The sequence below is a fragment of the Anas platyrhynchos genome, chromosome 20 (assembly GCF_047663525.1).
Source record: "Anas platyrhynchos isolate ZD024472 breed Pekin duck chromosome 20, IASCAAS_PekinDuck_T2T, whole genome shotgun sequence".
NCBI classification, from domain to species: domain Eukaryota; kingdom Metazoa; phylum Chordata; class Aves; order Anseriformes; family Anatidae; genus Anas; species Anas platyrhynchos.
In genome coordinates this window covers 5763503-5789822 of record NC_092606.1, presented here as the reverse complement: position 1 = coordinate 5789822, position 26320 = coordinate 5763503, and the positions used below count along the sequence as shown (strand labels likewise).

At 40.0% G+C, this 26320-nt stretch overlaps 1 protein-coding gene and 2 non-coding genes across 7 annotated transcripts; all 3 read right to left on the bottom strand.

Annotated features, from left to right (window-relative positions):
• Window positions 1–1286: 1286 nt before the first annotated feature.
• On the bottom strand, window positions 1287–26102 carry NCBP3 (nuclear cap binding subunit 3). 5 transcript variants are annotated; one of them, XM_038165947.2, is made up of 20 exons: window positions 25455–26102; window positions 25032–25156; window positions 24836–24918; window positions 21955–22607; window positions 20371–20436; window positions 19537–19642; window positions 18406–18531; window positions 15557–15685; window positions 13219–13292; window positions 12198–12306; window positions 11326–11425; window positions 10878–10984; window positions 10210–10495; window positions 9285–9442; window positions 7904–8068; window positions 3130–7416; window positions 2696–2719; window positions 2205–2286; window positions 1893–1948; window positions 1287–1454 (listed from the first exon to the last, which is right to left on the bottom strand). In XM_038165947.2, the coding sequence occupies exons 4-16, from the start codon at window positions 22147–22149 to the stop codon at window positions 7181–7183; spliced, it is 1857 nt and encodes a 618-aa protein (XP_038021875.1). In that variant the 5' UTR covers window positions 22150–22607; window positions 24836–24918; window positions 25032–25156; window positions 25455–26102; the 3' UTR covers window positions 1287–1454; window positions 1893–1948; window positions 2205–2286; window positions 2696–2719; window positions 3130–7180. The 5 variants fall into 5 exon arrangements, with proteins under 5 accessions (XP_038021875.1, XP_038021876.1, XP_038021877.1 ...); XM_038165948.2 differs by lacking the exon at window positions 24836–24918; XM_038165949.2 differs by lacking the exon at window positions 24836–24918 and having other exon boundaries at window positions 25947–26100.
• On the bottom strand, window positions 1528–1601 carry LOC113845701 (small nucleolar RNA SNORD65). The gene has a single exon (XR_003501431.1). It is a non-coding gene; the product is annotated as a small nucleolar RNA SNORD65 (small nucleolar RNA).
• LOC113845695 (small nucleolar RNA SNORD49) lies at window positions 2369–2443 on the bottom strand. The gene has a single exon (XR_003501426.1). It is a non-coding gene; the product is annotated as a small nucleolar RNA SNORD49 (small nucleolar RNA).
• Window positions 26103–26320: the final 218 nt, after the last annotated feature.

The following is a 26320-nucleotide window of genomic DNA, read 5'->3' as shown; positions in this document are numbered from 1 at the left end:
AATATTGACACTCCCCTGTCACTGCTTTCTCCCTTGTCTTGCCATCCTGAGAGGAAGCAAACCCTCTGACAGTGGTTTTATGGACTACAAAATCCCTGGGTACATCCGTCCCCTGCTTTTTGTTTTATGATTATCAAGAACTGTTCACCTAAATTACTACAGTAAAAATACTACTCATCACATGAGCCAGGATTTTTGACTTTAAGGTGTTTTGTCAGCTGTCTTTAAAGGCTACTTCCTGGCCATACACCCTCTGACAAAACTTAACATGGAACAAGATTCATTGCTTTCAGAAGCAAGATGTATTTTACTCAGAGCTATACAGTTAACATTTAGATTGTTGTTGGCACAGCATGAGTGTGTGGTCACAATTAATTAATTAGTGATCTTGACCTTTTTCAGAATGCACACCTTCAAATCTGCACTAAAAATTTTCACTTGGTGACACCAAGTGGGCAAAATGATCGGCAACATATGCACTGATAGGCTGTCAGTGCACATGCTCCATCATTTTACATATGGTGAGACAGATTCCATACCTCCTGTACAAATATAAAAAGAGCACTGCAGTGTTCGAGCCCGCCAATTTTACTTCCATAATAAACCTCAGTGGAAGTTTCAGCCTCAGATGCAGTGTTTCTCATCCCAGCATCTCCACTTTAAAGATTCCTCCCTAAACTTGGCACCTTCCATTAACCTACCTTCATTGCACATCTGCCTTAGAGTGGGCACTTATCACAAAAGCAGCCTTTTTTGCTCTTACCAGTTACACCCAGATAGCCAACAATTTGCAGAGGATCTTTCCATTTCTCTGCATCTGGAAATTACTTCTCACATTTGGACCACAGCTAGAATGCTGGTACTACACAAACAGACTCTGTTGTGTCCATATTAGGCTTTCAAAAAAAAAAAAAAAAGAGGCCAAAGTAAGGCATAAGCATTACGTTTGGAACAAGCTACAGAAACAGTTGTGTTTGCCCTGATTGGACCATTTGCTTTTCTTGCTGTAGAGGTATTAAGGCCTAATCTCCTCAGTAATTACAGTAGCAGTATTAGTATCATTTGTTTAAACTGTTTAAAGCAAGTAAATTACCAAACACCAAATAGAACGCTTACACAACTAAAAGCTGTTTACATTATTTGCAGTAATTGCACTGCAGTGTATACATCTGCTACTTTATCATATTATAGCTAATCACACAAGTGTGCAGTATGTTTATCAAAAACATGTCATGTAATGGAAAGTCGTTTCTGTATGCAGCCAAGTAACAAAAATAGACCCAAGATGGTTTTATGAGAATTTTAATGTGTGTAATCATAACAGTAGAATCATCTTTTCTTAAGATCTATGTACAACAAAATATGTAGCGTTTACACAGACTAGTCCCCAAGCTCACATGCAAGTTTCCTTGGATTCCTTCTTCCTCAGACAAACTTACTTTCAGCATGAACACCTGTAATAAAACAGCATGGATAAGTTAACCATTCAACACTAATTACTAACCCATTTCTTAATATAAGAGATATCATCAGAAAAACCTTTGCTCACCACCACTCAATCTGCCGGTAATTCCAGCAAATTTTGGTTTATTTCATCATATGATATCCACAAATAAAAACTGTTACATTTCTAACAGAAGTAATACCTTCCTTTGCCTATTCTAGTGCTGTCAGCAAAACTGCAGTGCAGAAGACAGCTGCTCATACACATTTACCTTCAGTATTTTAAGCTCAATAAAGCATTTTTTTGGTCCTAGAATTCACTAGTTTTACTTTTAGATACAAGAACATATAGAAATAGGGCCAATAACAAAGTTTTTAATTATGTAACTTCTCTGAGACTGTAGCCAAAAAGTATCACAAGGAATTAAGAGCATACAGATTAAACTCACCCCAAACAATCTCCTGCTCTTGCAGTCTCACTTCCTTTCCCAGGACTTGTGAAGGGCTGTAACATCAATTGATAGACATTAGTATATGTGGCAGCAGAGACCCGGAAGCTATACTTAAATATTGCTGGAAATAGGTATCATAGGGCTTATTTTGAGGAGCAGAGGAGGGAAAGTAGATTGATTCAAGCTATGAAGGATGAACCTACAAAATTTGCTTCTCATGTTTTTGGCAACCTATAAAACCCATTTATTCTCAACTTGGATTTTAAATGATATAAAGCTCTACAGAGTCCAGTGAAATTCATCACTTACCTTCACAAGAGGGCCAGCTCCACCACCGAGCTACCTGCTCCCAGTCCTAATCACATCATGCTGATCTGGAAATACCAGGCATCTGCAGAGCAAGTAAACGTTTCCTGATTAGTGCTAGCAGATGAATTTCCAGACAAATCAAACTGCACGCATGTGTAGCTGTATTTCAGACAAATAAGAAGGTTATCGTCAGTTCTCGCATCTGACGGCACTTCCTATTCAAGGGTATCATCATCAACAGCCAACAACTTTTGCATGCCACTACTTGAAGTGATTGTTTAACTGCTTGTACATTTTTCCTTTTGTTGATAAAAAGGGTTAACTGTTAGCTCAATGGGACATAAAATGGTTTCGAGCAGCTTTATTTCCTTAACTAACTTTCAATTAACAGTCCTGTATTTAACTACTTTACAATGTTAACAATATAATGAAAAGCCTAGAACTTTCTGAACAACTTGATGCAGTTTAGAAGAAAATAAACTTTAACTTACTCTTTGCTTCAAGACATCTTCCTGCTGGGGGAATAAAAACAAAACAAGCATTGTTAGGGTACAATTTATTATGATTCTCTGGAATTACTACAAGTACAGTTATTGTAGTAACTAAAAACAATTAAAAACCTCCCAAATGTTTCTCAAATAGCTTTCACTAGCCACGAACCCCCTTAAACAGTTTTTACTGAAGAAAACTTCCCTTGGGCTGGTTGCCAGAGCGTATTTGCCACAAAGGGAAGTTTTTCACGTCAAAAATCCACAGAACACCAACTAGAAAGTTGTAACGCTCGCTGCACGGCAAGGATTTGGTACACCGAAGTACAAACGAAAAAGGAAAAGGGATGAGCCGTTTGCTAAAAAGGGTAAAAACCCACATAAGGCCTCCGCCGCCCCCTCCGAAGCCTCTCACCCCCCAGAGCCCCGTCACGTACCGCGGAGCAGGCCCCGAGGCCGTCCCGGCGGGGCCCGGTGTCGGTGTCCGCCCGCTGCCCGCCTCCACGCGCGGCCTGTGGGGACGAGAGGAGCGAGGCCCCTTCTCCCCCCCGCCGCTGCCTCCCATGGTCCGGCCCAGCCCTGGGGACCACGAGGCACGGCCGCTACCACCACAGCCGGAGAGGGGGGTGCAAAATGGCGGCGCCCAACGGCCCCTCACGGAGCGAACCACACCGCCGCCAGCCGCGCTGGGCGAAAGGGCGGGAAGAGGCGCGGCCGCCGCTTATAAAGGGCCGGGACGCACCACTCTGAGGCGGGGGAGGGAGTGGGCTGGGCCACTGCTGCCGCGGGGGGGGGCGGGCGGGGCGGAGGCGGCCATTTTCTGCAGTGGGCTCTGAGGGGAACGGCCCTCATGGAAGGGGGTGGCAAAAAAACAAAAGAAAACAACAAAAAAAAACGTCTTCTTGCACACAGGGAGACGGGGATGCAGTGCTTTTGTTCAGAAAAGCAGCACTACTGTCCCTTTGTTACTTACATTCCAGTAAAAGAGGGGTTGTAATAAATATTGTATAAATTGTTATGAGGATTATTGTAAAAATTTGTTAATCAAACCGATGGGGTGTCCCGTCAAGCTGTTTTAACCTTTGTAACCTTGTGCAATTGGAAGGTCTCTAACTGCCGTATCCTGTCATGCTGCCACAACCTTAAGGTCTCCAACCACAACATGCCGTTAAGCAAATAAAATGTAGTAACTCGAATGTCCAAATAATGAAAGATGATCCTTAGCTGTATAAACGCCCATATAATGCATGCTCCGGCCACCAAGCTCATGACCCACAACGCAGAGGAAGATGATGATCTTCATCCCCACGTCCACCAGCCCCTTTGTGTAATATGTTCGTGTGAACCCTGCACCAAAATTCACGTTTTTGATATCAGGAAAAGCTTTCTATGAGAAGCATTAGTGTGGTCCTGTAACTAGCCACGTAAAATTCAGAAACAGTTATATTTTTCTTCCGTGGTGTGGATTTGCTTGCAAAAAAAGCCCAACTTCTCATTTTTTTTGCAGTTTTTAAAAGTGGTAGATTCTAGTAAAATACATAGCTTGCACTTCTCAGCATCAGCACATTTATTTCTACAACAAATCACTTGAAGGTGGAATCCTTGTGGTTCCCTGACCACAAAGAGAAGAAAGTGGACTTACAACACAATTCTCTATGCAATCTCTCTCTAGGACAAACAGATTTGTTAACTATGTTAAGGAAAAAAAACATTCACTAAAGATTCAGTGCTCAATTTTAATTATCAAAACACAGAAATTCATGTTCAGGTAACTAAGGAAGACCAAAGGTAGCATTCCTGACACCAGCAAATACCTTTTCAAGGCTTCTCTGTACATAATCAAAAACCAAAACTAGGCAAACACTCAGTTACCAAAAGAAAAAAAAAAATCCTCTCTGTAGGTTGCTTCAACAGTAAACTCTATTTTTCTTGCAGCTAAACTCCTGTGGTCTCATCAACACACACAACCCTCTCCCCAAACCATAAACACAACAGACCCTACTAACATAGAGGCATTTCTAAGGTGTACTTACGGCTGCATGGAAGACAGAACCAGTATTAATGGCTCCTCTTCCAAGAGTGCAAGCCATTGCCTACACCACTTTCCTTGCCTTCACGTGTCCATTAGTTCGAATCTTTCATATCAGCTGAACAGACTTTCTACTCATTCCCATTCTGCCTTTCAAACCAGTTAGTCCATCCTTTACCAGGCTCCAGTTATGAATTTTTACATCGAAACACAGTGGTTATCAGCAACATTTACAGCAGACCACAGCCAGTTACTGAGCTTAAAAACATGCAAGGATTCACAGCAACGCAGGAGACTATCTTCATAGACCAGATGCATGATCGGTATCTTCCTTCTCCTTTCAGAAAAAGGAACGGCCATAACAGATTCAAAGCAGTAACACAACACAAAGGTTTACTGGCAAAAAGAGACTGGTTAAATGAAATTTAACAGCATCTTGAGAAATGGGTAAGGTAGGATTCTATTTTAAAGCTCTGAAAGGGATATTAATGAAAGCACACATTAAAATGAATTATTACAGTGATCAGACATTGCAGTCATTTACTCTCCATAGTACTTTTATGAACCATATTTATATATTCAATAATTAAATATAAAATCAAGGGTGACACAAAACAAGGAAACAAAGACATGAAGCCCAGTCAATCACTAGATAATACTTCAAGTCTCATTTTACATGCTGCTTTCTTACCCATAAAAAAGCCAATAAGAAAAGTTAACTGCAGATCCCTTGCTTTCGTGAAATTTCAAACCTACTCCAACTCATTTAAAAAAAGAAAAAGTGGGGAGCACAGGGAGAGAAAAAGTTGTTTGCTAAAAAGCAGAAAGGGGAAGAAATATTCACAGACATTTTGGACTGATAGAACCTACGATATATGGACAGAATCACACAATCTCTGATGCTGGAAGGGGCCTCTGGAGGTCATCTGGTCCAAGCTCTCACTCCAGCAGGGGCACCCAGAGCACACCACATCCCATCAGCTTTTGAAGATCTTCAAGAAGGACACGATCTCTCTGGGCAACCTCCAGTGCTCTGTCACCCAAACAGCACAGATGTGCTTCCTGATGTCCAGAGGAAACCGCTTGTGTTCCAGTTTGTGCTCACTGCCCTTTATCCTAGCACTGCGCACGCCTGAAAAGACCCTGGCTCCATCTTCTTTGCATCCTCCCTTCAGGTGTTTATATACATTGAGAAGATCCCCCCCGAGCACCCTCTTCTCCAGGCTGAACAGTCACAAAGAGAATGCAAACACTTTCAGACTGTCATCATGTAGCACTGTTTTTGCCACCTGTTCCGTTCAGCTGAATCCAATGTGCTCTCATCATTTCTTATTCAGAATTGGCAATCAAAATATCTGCCATAGGCAACAGAAGAAAAAAAAAATGCAGCTGCACTCTGATCAAACGTTTCACCTATCTAGAGAGGGTATGCAGATAAAAAAGCTGAATGTAACAAGTCAACCATGTGCACATTCACATGTACTATATAGTAAGAACATTCAAAAATATTGACAGGGGACAGTGATCCTATAGTTTTCCTTTTCTTTCAGTTATATATATATATATGTATAGTTAGACAGCACGTAGGAGAACATCACTATAGCTTTCACCATGGCCAACAGGAAAATTCTCACAAATATAAAAAGGTAAGTTTTAAAACTGTTAGATTTCTTCAAAACAACACAGCTGAAATGAGAGAAATGTCATTTCTCAGTATGTAACCAAAACCAAAGCACCCTTGGGAATTTGCAAGATTCTTTCCAACACCCATCTTTGCAGTCTTGAGCACTCTAGACTAATCCCTACTAGAGCAGAACACAGTATGACCAAAACAAACGAGTAGAATTCTTTGAGAGCAGTGATGCTGTATGGATTCTACACAAAACGTCACTGTACTGCAACATTTAACTTTGATTTACATTCAGTATTTTGAAGGAAGGGAACATGATGTTCCCTTTATGCTTTATCCTCGCTGGCTGCCTACCCAGGAAGCATTATTGTTATTACTTTAAGAGGAAAGGTGCTGGTAAGAGCCAGAAGGGCAAGGCAATGGTGTTGGCTATGAAATGCCCTGTTCTTTGGATGAATTGAGTAAAATATCTCGTTAAAAGATTCCGTGTTAAAAACATTAAGAACAAAAAGGTCTTCTTAAAAATACAGAGTATTTCTGCCTCTTCTTTTAAATTCTGAGCTCAGGGAAAAGTGTTTGGCTAGAATTAACTACAGGTTTGCTGTAATAAACATATATGACAATGCCCTACGTAACACAGGGCCAACCACAGACTCCAGACAAACATGATTGCTTTAGGTTTCAAGTGGCATATGCATCTATTTTTGTATAAAAGGAACAGAGACATTTCTGGAACCTTCACTGCAGAGTCTTTGCCAGTGTTCAGCTTTTGGACAAATGAAATCTTGCCACGGTGCACAGTCACAATCTTGAGGATCAAAGTGTAAAATCATGATTCAGTATCTGACCCAGAACTGCTTTCCCGGCTGATTTCAATTTGTAGAGATGGTAAATTATCCAATCGACTCTTTTTTTGTCGAGACTGTTCTTTTTCCTTAATGAGAGCACCCCAAACCCTTTGGAGCTCTGAATCCTCTTCCTCTGGAGATGCCACAGAGTTTTCAGGTTTATCTGAAGTCTTTTCTTGCGTCTTCGGAGCAGACCCTAATCGGGTCCATAAATTACCTAATTGGATGAAAAAACAAGCACTTCAAAAATGACAGCAATTTACTGCATCTCTCGAAATTCCTTGTACTCCTCCCACAATGTCTGGTATGGAACTTGTTGTGCCTTGAAGCAGTGGTTGAAATTAAAATATGAGCTTCAGTACAGTCTCGTTCACTCAGTTTCCCATTTGCAGAGGACCCTACACACAGGTCTGAAGTACCATTGCTTGCATTGCACTTGTTTTACTGCCCTGTTTGGACCACAGTTGTAAAGTACTCCTCTACTCTTAACCGTATTTCCAGAAAAATATTGCTGTCTTACTCAGTTTTAAACTGCCTGCAAACATTTAGATTTCAAAGCTCAGAACACACATGTACTAATTAAGTCTTTAATTTCATTCATCTAAATATCCTTCTCAATTTTCAGCTGAAATTTCTCTTATACTCTAAAATTGAATATAATACTGCACATACTTGCACCATTACCTTTTCCTCATACAACTAACCTGATTTCTTCTCTCTGGTATCAGAGTAGAGGCCTTTTACATCCTGTTTGGGGATTCCTAACCGGCTGTGTACATCAGATACCGGTTCTCGACGAGGAGCAGAAGTACTACTTGGAGGCTTAACTTCTGGAGAATGGGGTCTTTTTCCCAGTCTTTGCCGCACATCTATGGATATTTTCAGGGATTAAAATGACAAAAATCATGTTGCATTTACCTAAGTTCTGCCAGCTAATTTTGTGTTCATCGCACACTTTGTAATACTCAAAACTAGACTGATGTCCTGATTGTCGTTGTTGTTTTTAATCTTTTCTATAGTCTTTTCATTAAGTCTTTCATACACAGATTTCAGTCTTAGCAATGCCTGCGATAAAATTTACCCAGATTTCACTATTTGTTTCTTGGCAATACATTTGATATTTAATGTTTTCAGGTTATATTCTGTCCATGGACCAAAAACGTAGCAGCAATTCCATGGCTTGCTGAATTTATTTCAGCAGCTCCGCATGTATGTATCCAGCATGAGGTATGACTATAAGATAGCTGTTAGGCCTTCAATAATTCTTTTCAGATTATAGGTATTTTGCTTTAGAATTCTAATAGTGCTTAATATTTTGCAGAATAAAAATAAAAATATAAGAATATTAAATATACTGACAATCCATGATAAGAATCTCATATCCTGAAGTTTGTCTGATTTAGCCTGATGTGCCTAGTCTTAAAAAAGGTTCAAACAAAAATATGAAGGAAAGAGGAATTACAGATTTACATGCCAACTTGTCAGAGGCCCAAAATGTACACAAAACACAATATACATTAATGTAACTCCTATATACATTGATACAAGAGTATCTTTCACCCATCAGTCAGATAATCCTCTGGACACTATGTATGTCAGAAATAGCTGAAATCACACATGCTGGAGTCAAAAAAAAGTAAATGAAGCACAAAATTTTAAATAAATAAAAAGACTGCCAACTGAAAAATACCTTCATATTCACATTATACATATTATTTCATGTAAGTAGCTGGTGTCTCAAGTTTGAATTTGTGCATGACTCCCCTCATGCTGTTTCCGATAGTCGTACAGAATCTCTGCCTCAACAATTAAGCAAATCAAAAAGGACAAAGTGGAGGAAAATAGACACAGGCAAACAAATTAAATAAAAATAAATGTCACTCACTTAAATATACTTCATTTTCCCCCAAAGCAATCCCTAACTCTGTACCTTAGTGAAGAAAAATTAACAGTATAAATGCAGAAACTGCTGCTGAACACAATTCCCTCACGTTTGTAAGTCACAGTAGAGGACAAATGTGAAATGACTATATATCAATTTTAATAAACCAGTCACAATTCCGCACAGCATCAGTTTCAAATTACCTGATTTTACAGTGCTGTTTTGCTGGCGTGGCCCATTATTATGCTGACGTTTTTCTTCTAACAGTAGTCTTACATCTACAACTTTCTCTGATGATCCTTTACTGCCAATCCGGTTTTTGATATTACTGGTTGCTATGCTATCTGCTCGCATAGAATTCCTAAAAAAAAAAAATTAAAAAAAAAGTCCCTTAAACAAAATGATATCTAACATAGCTCTCAAATCTTCTTGTAAGTAAGATTATAGAAAACAGTACTATCGGGATTTCTCTACTGAGAAATGGGTAAGAACAATAAAAACTTTTAGGAGTATGATTTTCAGTCAGGATCAGAAGGAAATATAACAATAATCACACGAACACCTTGGAATCCATTACAAGGCAGATATGTAGATATCTAGCTTGTATCTCTGAGGCTGTGCTTCTGGGTTGAAATTCAGAGTAAATGAACATTTCTCAGAATTGTTAGAGAAGACAATGGTTCATTATAATGAGCCATAGTAATATACCACCAGAGGGATGTATTTTAAAATTATTTCAATTACCCACAATGTATGTAGTTTTGGACAATATACCCATAACGAATATAAATTACTTTTTGTCATTATACATATGAGGATGGTTGGCCCAGCTATGAAATGCAAGAGGTTAATTGTGCTTACTTGCCTAAATGTCCATTGATTCTACTTAGAGCTTTATATTATCATAATGCTAAGTTACAGAAATCTACAAAGGAAGTTGTATTTTCAATATGTTAACTGTAAAGAAAAGACTGATACAAGCATTTCTGTATTTTGTATTTCATCTTTAAAATATCTACTACAAAACAACATTAAGATTTAAAATAGTGGCTTCAGCAGTTTGTCTTTAAGCTTTGACTGCACTGACTAAATTTCAAATGACACTTTTAAAGAATAGGGAACTTTTACCTAATATTTTTCAGTTGCGATTCCACCTCATCCGCATACATTGTCATTTTCATGCTCTTTTTGGGAGAGGGGGTTGATATCATTTTCAATTCAAGATCATAGTCCATTTCATCAGAATCAGATGCACTTGCACTTGATCGTCTTGCTGCACTGCGGTCTCGAGACTGTTTGAAAGGTTGCAGTTCATCACGGTATTCTACAACAACTCTGTCATCTTCATCCATATCCTGATCTTCTTCTTCCTCCTCTTCCTCCTCAATAGGCTCCTCAGGAACATTTACTAAGCCTGTAGCAAAACATTGATTCTTGTAAGCTGAAATTTATCATAGATAAAATCAAGGCAGAAAAAAAACTGTAAATAAACAACTCAAAATTATGTCTTTACAGTTCTTCAGGTCTACAGAGATAGTATTTTGCAAAATATTTTACTATATTCTATAGTATAGAATAATCTAAGTGAAAGAAAATCACCACAGGACAAAAAAGTTTCTGCTTCGGCATTCGTTGCAAACCCTTAAATTGTTATTTAGTTATAGATGTATTTTTTCAGAGTACACCTCAGTTTCATGCACTGAATAGTACAGAACAAGACAATATTTAAGGTCTTTTCCAGCTCTCCATTTCCCCAGTTAAGCTCTTAAAGGTTTTTACGTACTGGCATCAATTACCTGAATGACGATGTTTATAAGGAGGAGTTAAGCCAACATCATCCCCAATAAGCGTCCTCTTCTTTATGACATCCCGGTGGATTCGTCGTGAATGGTATCTTCGTTTCCTGAAACACCATAAAAACAATTACGTACCTGTCACAGAAAAGGCATGGTGAATGAGCTGTATTCAGTCCTGCATTAAGTATGTGCAATTATCACTCACTCTGATAATAGACGAATACGTTTACGTAAGAGATCTGTTCTGCATTAATGTTCTGAATATAAATATTATTTACTTTCACAACAAAATATTTCTCTTGCAAATTCATTATCACTTAAAAAAATTATTCACACTTAAGAAATATTTACAGAAACTAAAAGGAAAAAAAAATCTCCAAGTTAGAACAGTTTTGGACCACCTTGTCTGAGCACTTGAAGTGTTCCAATTCCTCAATCCTGTACTCACCAAGAATTACTAAGAATCCCCTTCATGCCTCCATAATTGGGATTGCCATATTTCATGTAATATTGGCTTCGCCTTGCAGCTCCCAGCTCTTTTTTGTCATCTGAAAGAGAAAAATTATTGGGATACCTCCCTCTTAGAATATACCTTACTACACTAGCACAAAAATAAGTAACCATCCAGTCAGACAAAGAGAGTGAAAGACTGAATGTCTTACAGATCAGTATTACTTCAATTTCCTTCATGAAGGATACAATTTTGCTGATACCTCATCTGAAATTTTTCCTAACGCCGCACAGTTTTACGTGTGTCCAGAAACTTAATTCCACAGGGACTCTCAGTTTCTACGTATCAATTAACAGAGCATTACATCCCACTGTAACTGCTGGAGGCTCTACTTACCTTATTGCTGACCTCTCTTTCCTTTATGAATATATCATTTTCTACATGACCCAGAAATTACATGTATTTTCATTTAATTCATAAATATAATTTAATATCTCAACTGTGTTTAGCAACAATTTCCACTAATACCTCATAAACATCTCAAATGATTTTCGTATTTATAAAATGTGAAATTTACCTCTGTGGAGAAGATCATCATAAAACCTATTCTACTGTATCAGGAAGAATGCCCTGAGCACAAGATGAAATTTTATGTACAATAATCTTCATACAACTTGAACTAGATTTAATTCACACATTACATGCATATTCAATTCTAAAACGTTAATACCTAATAAATATTAGGTATTACATTAATACGCATAAAAATAACAATTTTGCAAATAAAAATCAGGTATTTGAGTCATTAATTAGTCAACAAAACTGCAACAAGCAATTAATTCATTATGCTTGTTAAGCTGATTATTTACCTTTTGTAGCAAATCTCATGAATAGCTTGTTTCCTTTAGCCAGTTTATTGGCAGGGCGAAGATCATTACGCAGGAGAGAATCCTCTTCTACCTGGGACAGGGCATCCAACTTTGGGGGCAAAAAAGGTATTTTGGACTCAAAAATAAAATTACTGTTGAATGAAAATGGATTGCTTACAGAGAAGCAATCAACTGATTAAGTAAGTTACTTTTAAAATTCTGTTCAGATGAACTTTTTCTTTTTTTTTTTTTACACACTACTGTGAATTTTTAAAATAACTTGCCCAAAAGATTTAAAATATTTTCATCTCTTTCTTCATAACCTTATCTCAGATTAATACTCAATAACCTTTCAAATGAAGCTACATTACCGATTCAAATGTAGAAAATAAATAACACAACTTGAACAGTGAAAAATAACTTGTTTGTCTCTTATGTAAATGGTTTCACCATCAGGTTCTCTTGCCCTCAAACAATGACTTACAGGCTTTTTTTTTTTTCCATTTATATCTGCTTTATATAAACCAAAATTCAGCCTTCCATCATCTGTACGAATGTTCACTGAGCCATTCCTAAAGAAAATACTAATGACACCTATTATATATATTCAACCAGCAAAGATTAAATTCCTTACTCACCATCAATGTGTTTGCTGATTCCCACACATATCTATGGGCAGCCTAAATCCTTTCTTTCTCTTTACGCACTGCCTTCTATACTGAAAGCCTATTGCTCTCCATCATTTTTCTTTCATTGCCTTCTCACAGCAAAATAGAGAAGCCAGTCTAGCTGTTAAATGCTGGCTGCCCTACCAGTCTTCAAAATCTACTTACAAAAACCACTCTAATACAATGCTCATCTCACCAACAGCACACACGCTTCCTGTCCTTTCCCCATCCAATTAACTTTGATAATTAAATTGAGAGTTATAAGTGTAAATTGTTAAAATTGTAACATTATGAAGACTTTACACAAGTTAGAGACAAACTTCCATAATAGTATTTACCCTTTCTATACTGACCTCAACATCACTTGGATGCTCATCCTCTACCTCTCCTTCTTCTGCCTCATCATCAGAGCTTTCTTCCTGTTTTCCTAAAGAGGAAAATAATTGGGGAAAAAAAATATCTCCATTTTAGTGCTCCAGTTGCCTTTGATTATTATTACCTACATTCTCTGAAATCAAACTGAAGGTGTTATCCATTCTTCTGTGAAGCCTAGAGAATAATCAGAACAGTGAACGTCTACAGAAATTTGAAGCACGTATGAATAACATAACATTAACTAGACAGCCCCTGTACAGATAACTGCCTGAAGCAGCACACATGGATTATAAATTTACTTATTTGAAAGCAAATGAAATTGTACTGCATTTCAAAGTATGATAGAGATCAGCAAGAGCAAGACTGCAAAAGGGCTATCAAATCCCATTTCCTTCAGCCTCCTTTTAAAATGCTGCAAGTACCTACAAGCATCCAATATTAACAATGTGAACCAGGTTGCTACTCAAAAGCCTAAATTTACTGAGATCTGGAAAAAAAAACAACTTAGTGACTTAATTTTGACATGGAATAGCTGACAGCAAAGTGCATACTTCCAGAACTACTTATACTGAGATGTTTGCATAGATTTTCAGCACTTTAAAAAAATTATATGTATTAGCTCACAGTAAGAAAAACTTTTTTCAGTCCTCAAAAAAAAACCTGAATACGGACAATCATCAACACCTAACAATTTAATTTCTTCTGCAAAGATCTCAAAGCACTTGAAAGACTCAAGACTAAAAAAAAAAATCATTTATATTGCAGGGTTGCTTATCTTAACCTCATCTGACAATGGGCTCAATAACTTGTAATAGAGAGCTCAGCTGTTAAAAACATCTTGACAACTGTACCCACGTCCAAAGGAAAAATTAAGCACAATTAACCAAACTGACTCCAAAGAGAATTTAGGTAGACAAACTAGCCAAATTCAAAAATGAATTGTCATCTACTGAGGATAGCATTCAAATGCTTTTTTTTTTTTTTTTTTTAAAACGATCAACTTCTCACTGTAAAGACTAGCCTCCTGCTTCCCTAAACAGCCCTCAAATTCTTATCAAAAAAAAAAAAAAAAGGAATGTAACTAAGCCAGATTACTCCAGTATATCTGTATGCAGCTCACACCTTAAGATGTAATTGAACAGTTTGCACTTTATCCAATATCCCGCTTTTCCAGATGAGCAGGTAAATAAGTTTACGTAGGAGGAATTTAGATGACACAATTTTTATTTTGAGATACGCTGTAATGATGGTGTAATATGTATATTAATCTTGTTGACTACCAAGTACATATATTTATGCTGCATTTAAATAAGACATTCACTAATCTCCAAAAACTTTGTAACAAGTCTTACTTGAAGCATTATCAACATTTTAAAGTCACATGGATGGTTGAGGAGCCACTGCATTGTAGAGAAAAGCAACAAGAAGAAAATGGAATGAGTTAGAATTATCCACAAGTTTAACAAAGCCCTAAAACCCAAACTTTGTAAAAAGGCTTTTGGTAGCACTGCAAATACAAAAACACTTGCATTTTGTTAATATAGCATGTTTAAGCAAAATCTGTGGAAGACTTAATAAATAAAACATCCCCCTTTGTTTTGTTCTCTTCCATACAGTACTTTGAACCACTGCAATTTATCACATTGTCCTAACAGCAGAACAGTCCTAACGTAGCAAAAGCCTGATTTTCTATTTACACCTCTAAAATGAATTTGCAACCAAGGCATTCAAATTCCAGATTTATCGCAACACTTAGTCGTATGTTGGCTGCTTTGCTCTTTTGTAACTGACCTTTCAGTGTGCTTCTTTCTTGAAATGGTCAAATTTAGAGATGATATACACAGTGGTGAAGTGATACATTGGCACATCGGTGTGAATGGTACACATAAAAGATGGTGCTGTATCAAGCAAAGGAATGAACTGTGGTGTTTCAAAAACAGGATATTTTTTTAGACCTGTTTTTTTCCCCCAAACTTACAATCCCCATCCTTCTACTGCCTTTGCACGCACATCACACAGACGTATTTCTGTGCAACATGTACCACTATAAATATCACATCTGAATATGACCCTGTCTCTAACATGTTCAGTATCGACTGAATTACTGCTTTTGGTCTAGCTCCAACCCACCTTTTAAGAAGCAGCTTCTTCAAAAGGTTTCCAAGATGAAAGCCTTTTTTAAAGTGGCAGAATACATTTACCTGAAACTACACGATAGAAGCTCCTTCAGTAATTTAGATTACGCAGTACCCAAGCACAAGTTTAAAGTTTCATTGATTTAACTAGATGATGTCTATATACGCATATCTCATCTACCTTTCTTGTTTTTTTCAGCTGTCTTCTCTTCATTGTTTTCTCTGCTTTTTGTTTTCTCCTGATCAGGCAAGGAACTCATATTTATTAGAGCCCGTGTTGCTGTTACTTCATCAAGCCAGACCACATTACCTATGACACACATACAGAAACATATACAAAAACAAAATGCAGTTTGTGTCAACAAGCAGTCACATACACTGCCTTACTGGAGGGAAATTACTAACAGTTCAGAAACAGTCTTATATAATGACATGACAAAAAAGCAATCAGATATCTCCTGCAGGGGAATTCATATTCTTTAGCACACTTGGCAACCTGGGGGACATACAGCTTTCACATCATTACAAAAAGCACAACAACTGATCAAAACCAAAACCATTGGAATGCACAACCACATAAATCAGACATTACTTCCTGAGCGCAGCACATTAGGATATTGAGTAAGGGCCAGTGCATTTCATGGATGTGCTAGCAGACAAATGTGATTAAAGCAAAACCAACAAAAACAACACAAGAAATAATCCTTGACCCCACTTTTTTTCTTTTTCATTAACAGCACCTTCGAACCGACTGCAGAATTCTGTTAATCTTTCCCAAAAAACAGGAAAATAGGAGAGACTGCTCAAGCACTTCAAAGAGGTTACAGTGTGCATAGGTTAACAATGTGATTCAGTACATCTCATGTATGTCTTACGTATCAGCAGACACTACTAAAGTAAAACTTGCAACTTATCAGGCCAATTAACAACATTTTGTAGGTGTTGAAATTGAAAGCATGAAAAATGCTTAGTAACAGGTTGTGAGCAAAAGCTTTCTGCCAGGGTGCATTCAGTGCAAATACAACAACAGATGTCATTTACTGCTTTACCATTAAACAAGTCAGGAAATGGCAGCAATAAGTGTATGCAAATATCAAGAAAACTATTTACAGTTTTCCCAAATAAGAGCTTCTCTCTGAAATTACTTGAACAGCCAGGATTTACAAGGTGAACACCCAGATACTAACTTCAATAACTGGCTAATAACTTTTCATTTGTGTGCCTACCTGCTCTCGACATCTCCAAATTTTCAAAGCATTTACCATTTTATGTTCACCAGATTGAAACACATCACGCTTTTGGACCGAGACATGTTGAGATGTAATTCAATTGGGAACATTAAATTTTTGTCATGCTATGACACAACTCTCTGCTGAAAAGTCACTGCTTTTTCTTTAGATTTTCATCAAGTATAGTTTTCATATCAGCACATATTGCAGATAAGCAAAACAAAGCTGTATTATACTAATCTAATACCATTAGGTAATACTAATATTTTACTAAGGTATATTATACTAATATATATACTAATACTATCCTAATCAGCATGCTAACTCCAATACGGTATGAAAATTGATCACTAAAACTGATGTGTTATAATTATAAGTGGGTAAAATATCACTCCAGCTCTGAAGCTTGTATTTTTGTACTGCAAGTTCACTCTGGTTTCACACAATTTACCCATGTAACATTTAAGAAAAAGGATCACAGACAATCTTATAAAGCCTCAGATACACAAGTTAAGCTGTGCACTTGGCTAGTTCATGCATTATCACAGGTTCATCTGACAGATCTTCACTGCAATTGTCTACCCAGGGCTCGTTGCATTTCAAATGTCCTGTCAGCTTGTGGCAGTGTATCAAGCTGTACCACACATGGTCTTTAAAGTTAGTATCTTGCAGTATACTGTAACTTTTGTCTTATACTCATACACAATTCCTTCATGATCATTCTAGGGAACTGCACTATTAACTTTCATGTTTCAGCCACACCTATAAATAAAACAGCTCCTACTTCTTTGTCCTATTATTTCATTTACAGGATTTCTAGCCACAAGACATTCTTAAAGCCTTCCAGTTCCACAATTCAGTGCTCAACTGTAGCAAATAGCTCTTACATGGTCTTTAGTATCACTAAAGAAAGAATGATTGCCAATAACTTACATCTTTCTGGTAGTCTCACTGCACATATACTCCCTAAAACAGCCCTTGCAATGTGAATTCACATTCCTTTTCCAATATATGTAAATAACATTCATCTGCCACCTTCTTCCACCCACTAATTTCTCCCTGAGAATGACCTAAACACATATGGCAACAAGCCTGCTCCTTCCCAGCCCTAAACCATACTGACTTCCCTAACTGCATACAGTTCAGTAATCTTCTCACAGAACGTCACCCTCTGTGACACTTACAAGCTGATGTTATTTATGTCAAAATGTAAGCAACATTTTTGACCATTTTTCCCACTTCAGGACTGGCAAGATGTTTTATCCTGTCCCTTCCTGATAATTTCAGTTTGTCAACAAAACCTTCCACATGAGATGTTTCCTTGATTCCATTTTTCTAAGAGCTACATGGTTTGTTCCGTCTCTGCGTACCTTAGCTTCACTCACTGCTTCTAATTCTATTTATTGGACCATTATATTTTGAAGAGTACTACTTTCACTTGAAATGAACTCAATTCACATCCCTCACCGGTGACTCTCCTGCCCTGACAGTCTGGTCGCTAGCCACACTTCCAGCTACCAATGCACTTCTTTTGGTCTCCCTCATACATCAGCAATATGAGTAATGGAAATGTTGTGTCATTTTTATATGAGATTTTTTTCTTCTAAACACTCATCCAGACAGTGGGCTTGATTTTCACCATATGCTATTAATTCTTGCCTTCTAAATTTCTTTTGTCTAAGGCCAATGGAAGGGAAACAGAAACAGACAAAGATCAGTGACTTCAACAGTCAAAAAGACATCCGAGGTACAGTTATGATTAATATAAAAGAATAACAGACAAAAGATTCCGTTTACTTACATGATGTATCGTCTAACCACTCTATATGAGCAGGAGGATACTCTTTGAAATAGGCAAAGATGTCCTGTGTACTCATTTCATCCACCCCACAAATGTAAATTGTGTCCAGTCTCACTTTAGGAATTGCTATAAAGATGAAGAGATACAAAACCGAAACTCATTTCTATAGAGCAAGCTTTAACATTCATAACATACAGGCTTATAAAACGGACATTTTAAATAAGCTAAAGGGAAACTAATAAAAGCAAAGCGTGATGTACACCATTCTAAAACACTAAAACTTGAATTATTATTCCACAATGCAAAAGTTGAATTGAGAATTAAAAAGGGAGAATGGTTGTTGTAACATTACAAGCACTGGTAGCTGAAGGTAGTGAGTAGCATCAAACTGCTTTACAACCTTTTTTTTTTTTTTTTTTTTAAAATGCTACCAAAGTACTTCCATGAAGTACTGAAGAGACAGAATACTAATTAGGCCTGTGACCAGGATATAGTACAAGTGGAAGGGCTTTGTACGCATCTCATGGAGAGCTGTTGCAGGCCACGGTTTAGCAGCCAGCTGGAAAAAAGCCTTGAGAACCAACCGGATGCCAAAAATGCCAATCTGTTTTGTGCACATCTCCCAGCTGATCTGCTTATATTCCAACACATCCAGCTTGCTGTCTAACAGCACACGTGCAATCAGTCTGTCGTTGCCGTGTGTGCAGCACAGTATCTGATCTCACTATGCACGGGACACGGAGTATTTTGCTCGTACACAAACAGTGCCCAAGGCCTTTTCCAAGAATTTAAAGATTCTTAAAGCAGCACCGGTCTGAAAAACAAATCTCAGACAACACTAGGTGCCATTGCCAAACAGTAAATAAGGTACATAGAAATGTTTTCTTTTCTAGTGTTAAAGGAAGGAGTGAAACAATAACTGTTAGGAAGTAGTTTAAAAAGCAATTGCATTAAAATAGTCATTCCTGTCTCTATATATTATATTACTATAGGAAAAAAGTGGTTTCTCTTGGTAACGATCTGGGAAAACCTCCGGAAACGTAGGAAATATTATAGTATAAATAAGGACAAGGACCTGCGAGAAAGTAAACAAAGAGATCTTTCCTTCTTGACTGATGGACAAACTCATACCTTTCTTCATCATGTCCCGATCCAGCGCTACATTCCTTTGGGCAAGATTCACCTCAGCTCGGAAATGAAAGCGTTTTGCTCTTTGTTCCTTTTTCTCAATTGCTTCCTGTAAAATGCAAAACAATGCAGTCAAAACAGGAATCAGAGCAGCATTCCCAACAGGTTACACTGCTGCTGTCTGGTAAATTGCATTTTAAATACTGTGTCCTACAATCTCTACTAATAAAGCTATTTATTCTGAAGAGATCTGTATGTTTCACAAAGCAAAAATAACTCATTGAAACATACCTGTGCCACATCATACTTTTAACAGAGATCCAGCACCGTAATGGGGATCAAGATGCATGGAAAACAAGCTATCCTGGACTGATGCTCAGCTTTCATGATGGAACAGTAAGATTATTTTTTTTCCTTCCTAACAAATGTACAGAGGCTCTGCTCAAAAATACATCTCTCTTTAAACAAGCACTAACACCACCTGTAAAATTCATTTTTTAAGAATACTGAAATACTGTCAGTCACATAAGAGAAAGAAAAGCTCACTTGTTTCAAAGTGTTCATATTGCACTTGCTTTACAATATTATTTTATTATTTGCAAAAATAATATTTGCAATATTATGATATTATTTGCAAAATTAATTCTTACAATTTACAAGAGATACCTGTCTGGATGCCAACCACAACTAACACAAGGAGAATTCTCTACTTATTGAAAAACACCAGCAACCTGAACATGAGGGTAAGCTTCTGCACCTTCAGGCAAGAAACAAAGTCTTTGCTCCTTTCCTGTGGAGTAACTAAAACACTTTGAAGAAACACAGGACAAAAATTACCTTGGATGTTACATCTATTCCAGTAATGAAACTTCCAGCTTTGTTTTCATATCGCCTACTAGTATCCTGAAACAAAGCAAAACAGCGATGAAATCTCAATGAACACTGAAAGCAACTTAATTGCTACGCTACAAATATCTGGCTATTTTATTTCTAAGAGAAACCCATCCTCTTCTTGATCCTTACTCCAAGCTATATCCCTAGACAGACAAGTAAACAAGCATTTAACTTCACTGACATCAGTGAATGTTAAGCACATCAAAGAAACCCAACTTCCTTTACTATGAGTACTCTGCCCTTTTGCAGTAGCTGGTTCCTGTATCTGTGTCTGCTACGGTTTTGACGTTGTATCAGCAATACAGTGGAAGTCATCAAACACCTTTCCTAACTACAATTTTCATTTCAGGTAAAATTTCCTTGTAAAACACAGATTTAACAGTGACGTTGTAAAGATACCTGACCCCTGAAGTTCCAAATTGCAATTTTCAGTTTCAAGAGAAGTCAGAGTGCCAAACCACTGCCACAATTAAACAAGTGGTTTGTCTATTTTTTACCATTATTTCAAAACCAGCAGTATGAAACATTACCATTTTGATACATGCCTAGAAATAAGAGAGTAAACACTGAGAATGAGGCGCGAAAAAACAACACCTCACAAAACTCATTTCCATCAGTGAGGACTGCTGAAATCACAAGACCACATTAAACAACAAAGGTCCTGGACCAGTGACCCTCCATTGTCTGCATGTGGAACAATAGGACTTCTTCATTCTGGCACCCTCAGAACCACTGCCCAGTAAAGGTTTGTGGCTTGAAGAATGTGTCTTGCCTTGCTATTTCTAAGGATAAACATTTTGCTTACCCTTGTCCTACAACAGCATTATTTTGGCCAAAGGACTTTTTCTAGAAAGTAGGCCAGCCTCAATTTAGAAATACCAAGGTGCACACAGAATCTAAACACTTTTCTTAGTAATGCAGTCAAACTTTCTCTGAGGTTGCCAAGGGTGACAGCAGCAAAATAAGCATGTTATTTTAAAAACGGAAAAAGAAACACCACTGTCTAGGGTTGATTGAAGAAGCACAAGGAGGTACAGCAGCAGGGTGCTGCCTCTTAGGCCACGTATTTGGTAAAAGCTCAGGCGTGTTGGTAATCAGCTAATTAGAGATTAGTTTCTAAAACATTTTCCACAGGCGTTTTCAGAGCAAAAGCCTACTTAGGAGTTTAGATCAACTCTGACCCACTTTTACGTATTAAACACGACCATGGCAGAACTTAGCTAGGAACAGAAAAAAAAAATAATACCCAAAACCTATTAATTACAGCCCACACCCCCAGCACCTTCACCCCACTCCCTCATGGCCCCCCCAATCCTCATCCAGCTGCCCCCATGGCCCTGGGACACCCTGCCACCCCTCACCCCCCACCACAACGCCCCCAAAATCCCCCCTCCCGACCCCCCTTACTCCCGAGCACGCCCTGCCCGCTCCCTCTCCCCACTACACCCCCAAACACCCCCCCACACCCCACATCGCCCCCTTTTTTTCCCCTCCCCCCCACCCCCCAAGGCCCCCTCCCCTACGTACCCTGCCCCCCCTCAGGAGCCGGTCCCTCCTTCGCGCCCCCTGCCCGTCCCTCACCGGGAGGAGCTCCCGGAGCGAGCGCCTCACGGGGATGGCGTCCAGCTCGCCTTCTTCTACTTCCATCGGCTCGGGCTCGGGGCCGCGGGACTCCGCCGCCTCAGCCTTCACCGAGATCCGCAGGCCCCGCACGGCCGCCATGGCTCCGCCAGGCCCGCCCTCCGCCCGGCCACCGAGACGGAGTCCGCCGCGGCATAGAGCGGCACCGCCAGCCACCACCGAGATGCCGACCCGGGGATAGAGCGCCACCCGCAGCCAACCGCGGCGCCGGGGGCCATAGAGATGAGGGGAGAGAGCGGCGCCTCCAGGGCTAAGGGGAGCGGGAGGACCCCGCCGCCATTTTCTCCTCGTCCTCCTGCCCCTCGCTGCGAGCACAGCGCGGTCCAGAGCCTGCTACAGCGGGCGCTGCTTCCTACATTTTTCTTTTTTAAAAATGAGCTGCTTCGTCTGAAAAAAGTCGGGTTTTTCCTCCTCTCTGTCCTATAGGAGGTCCCATCGTGCTGTGCTTGGCTGGGTTGTTCCCTTGGACATGTTCTTGTTCCCTCACGGGGGTGTTTCAGGAGAAAAGCCCGGTCTTCTCTGGCCTTCCTTGCACTGTGCTAAAAAAACAAAACAAAACACCATTTTATTGATTATTCTCCTGGAACAAGTTCTGTGTTCCACTAATCATCCTCATCGCTACCTGCAGTTCAGCTCTGTGCCCCTTGAACATGAGGGGCCAGAACAGTGATGGAGCTGAGGGTTTGTTTCTGCCTTGGCCAGCATAGAATCACAGAATCGTTAGGGTTGGATCTTAATGATTATCAATGGTTTGACTTCCAAAATCAGCTGGTCCATCACCCTACCACCAATGTCACCACTAAACCGTGTCCCTAAGCACCACGTCCAACCCTTCCTTGAACACCCCCAGAGTGACTCCACCACGTCCCTGCCCAACCCGTTCCAACACCTGGCTCCAACCACAGCAGCATTTCCCCAGCTGTGGCGTAACGCCACAACTCATCGCTCCACAGCTGCGCTTCCTCAGCTCACAGTCACCTGGCAAATATCACCCCACGTGGCAGTCCCATCCAGCCAACTTCATTACAGATTCCTAACATTTCCCTGGCTGCACGACCCTGCTCAGTTTCAGACTGCTCCGTTCCTCAGTTCTGCAGGTTCTCAAACCAACCCCCTCCAGCACTCCCTGGCTTGTGTCACTTTCTCTCTGAATTGATGGTATTTCCCAGTAAAATTCAACAGCAAATCTTGAGTATGGCATGAACAAAAGTTGCTTCTGGTAATAAAAAGGCTCCTTCCATTATACATAATCCACTGGGACTAATATATCTTCTTGCTACTGATCATGCACTCCAGGCTTATTTATTTTTAACAGTCTCTGCAGAAAGATCTTTTCAAAATAGCTAATTTGAGTTGCATTTGCCAGAGCTATCTTGGCTGCTGACATCACATAGCCAGCATCTGGCAGGAACCACCAGCACAGGTGACGCTTCCAAGCCAGATGTGAACGGTTACAGAAGAGGCCACGTACATATACTGTGAAGATGAGAAGTAAACAGGACATTGAAACCCACTGTGAGCAGCAGATCCTGAAATAACTGCTAGAGGAAACATTTCTGTGGCAGAAATGCTAGTTCTTGAGGTGGTAGAGAAAAGAAAGTAGAAGATGCACCTTCTCTTTTCAGTTTTCATTTTGTAAGTAGAACACCATACCGATGTGTGATCTAAAACAGATTTACAAAACTGACCCTTCAAAGTAATAGACGAGGCAAGATTCTGTAACAACAGGTTGCCCTGCACTGCTGCTATTAGAGTGCAGATGAAGGCTTTAATTAACCCAGACATTTCCTTGTTTTAACATCCCTGAATATTGCTCAGGATAGACCATTGCTACACAGCTGTACTACAACCCCCTCTGCTTGGCGTGATTTCAAGACTTGCTCATTGAACTCAGCAAGAAACTTTCTACTGATAAACGGTGGCTTTAGATCAGTTGCCAAAGTTTTATTGCTTCTTAAGAAAAAATCATCTCCAGGCTGACTGGTAGGAACAGTCAAATCAGGAGAGGAAAGCCAGGCCTGGGGCTTTTACTGCCAGGTAGGTGAGTGGAATATTCTCTTGATATTTTACAGCTTCTTTCAGAATCTTATTAACCATGAATTCTTCAGAATTACACCGATCTACTTTTATTCTTCTGAGTCTGGAGCCAAGATCCATGTGGCCACTGAGCTCAGGCTGCAATCCTCTGCTTGTGAAAAGGCCCGTGTAGAAATGCACACTAGTGCAGACAGCTCCACCTTTATTTTAGCCTCTGTGCAGAAGGGATGGGTGGGTCAATGGTAGTAAACTACTGACGAGTGGAAGGGTGTGTTAATGGAGTGGAATCTAAGTGTTAATTACGGGAAGAAAAAGGAGTTTGGAGAGGTTATTATCTGGAGAAGCCCTAAGTAAGGAAAGGCTGTTAAAAATAATGAAGGACAGAGAGTGATTGAACAATAAATTATTTCAACATAAAAGTAGCAAAAGGAGCTTCTTTCAGCAGGGAAATATGCATTTCCCCATCACTGACCACCAGAGGGAACTCTTGCAATAAGATTCTGAACTCCTTGCTGCAGAAGGTCTGATGAAACACTCGACCAACTCCTGCAGTTTTGTGGTTCAGATGAAAACATGGGGAGATGGGGTACAAAGGTGGGGACTGGAAAGACAGGAAAATAAAAGTCTGCAGGCCCGCAGTCAACAGATGTCTAGCAGAAGTCAGAAAAACAGTGAATTTTACCATTGTAAGAAAGTTCTGTTTTGTTCAAAGTCTGATTGAACCACTAACCAGAATGGATGTGCTTTCTTGCTGCTGTGATTTAACTCTCCTAGCAGCCTGGGCCCTCAACAAGAATCTGCAGCTTCTCAAACCTGAGAAAAAAAACGAGCACGGAAGTGTGCTATTTCTGCAACTGGCTAACAAACGCCAAACGTCACCAGGGAAACTAGGACTAGGTTCTAAATAGATTATGACTGGCTCCTACCTACGGTCCATCTGGAGAGAGAACGGGATCAGCAGAGGCAGGATGTTCATTTGTTGAACCACCAGATAAGCAGAAGTCAAGCACCTGGTGTTTTCTTATATATTTGATGAACTGCAGCCTCCCACCTGTAAGACGGAATATTTTCTTGTTGGGATATTGTGGAGGTTGATACAAGCCTAGTTAACTGACAGAGCACCAAAGTCCTGTTCATGAGGGTTACAGGGCTTCAAAGCATCCTACAACAAAGCAAAGATGCTGTCAGCCAGGCAGGAACACAGCACCCTCACAGTTAAGGACAGCTGTGCTCTAACATGATGTTTATGCAAGTGCTGCCACATGGAGGCCACACAGATGAAAAAACACATTCCATTCTGGAAAAAGCTCTCAGAATTGAGGAGAGCTGGAACAGAATTCAATACTCACTTATCCAGACTCTAAAGACATTACTCTGGAACTTGGGAGAGCCTGGAGAACTTAAAATGGTTAAATATTGCCCCATCCTTATAGACATCATTCTTAGTTGTCCACGTGCACACATCCACATTCCTCTGTGGCACCAGTGGATGTTAAGCAATTCCCTGTTTGCAGGCCCCTGTGGTAACACGGTCAGTGAACTCTTCTGGGTAAAAATAAGCTTTTTCTTCTGCAGAGCTATTTTTAACCAAGAACAGCTCATTGGCCTGACTCGGCCCCATGAAAACAGCTGTGCTGGCACAACTGTGGGGTAGGAATGTACAGCTGGCAGGGAAGACGAGGGCAGGAACTGCTGGTGCAGCTCTGAAGGGAAGAAGACAGTGAGCTGTATCCTTAACGCCTGCCATGGGTTCACAAGCCTGGCTTCACACAAGTGATCTCAGCCAGCCGCAGAAACTGGGAAGCCAGGAGGGTATTGGGATGCTCAGGGGGTTGCCCTACCTTCCTCCCCCCCTTAATGGGATGCACCAGCTGCAGAGACAAGTCCGCAGCCCTCTGCTCCCCTCAGCCCCCTGCTCCTCTCAATGCTCCTGTCAACGCTTCCAGCTCCCCTCAGTCCCCACCAAGCTCCCCTCAGACCCCCAAGCATCCACTCCCTTCAGCCCTCCTCAGCCCCCTTCAGCCCTCCTCAGCCCCCTTCAGCCCTCCTCAGCCCCCTTCAGCCCTCCTCAGCCCCCTTCAGCCCTCCTCAGCCCCCTTCAGCCCTCCTCAGCCCCCTTCAGCCCTCCTCAGCCCCCTTCAGCCCTCCTCAGCCCCCTTCAGCCCTCCTCAGCCCCCTTCAGCCCTCCTCAGCCCCCTTCAGCCCTCCTCAGCCC

Coding starts and splice junctions, on each gene's coding strand:
- NCBP3 (XM_038165947.2), bottom strand. CDS start 22,149: ATGGCGGCCGTGCGGGGCCTGCGGATCTCGGTGAAGGCTGAGGCGGCG. Junction 19,643..20,370: donor GAATAGATGTAACATCCAAG/GTAATTTTTGTC, acceptor TGCATTTTACAG/GAAGCAATTGAGAAAAAGGA. Junction 9,443..10,209: donor TCGCAACTGAAAAATATTAG/GTAAAAGTTCCC, acceptor TTTTTTTTTTAG/GAATTCTATGCGAGCAGATA.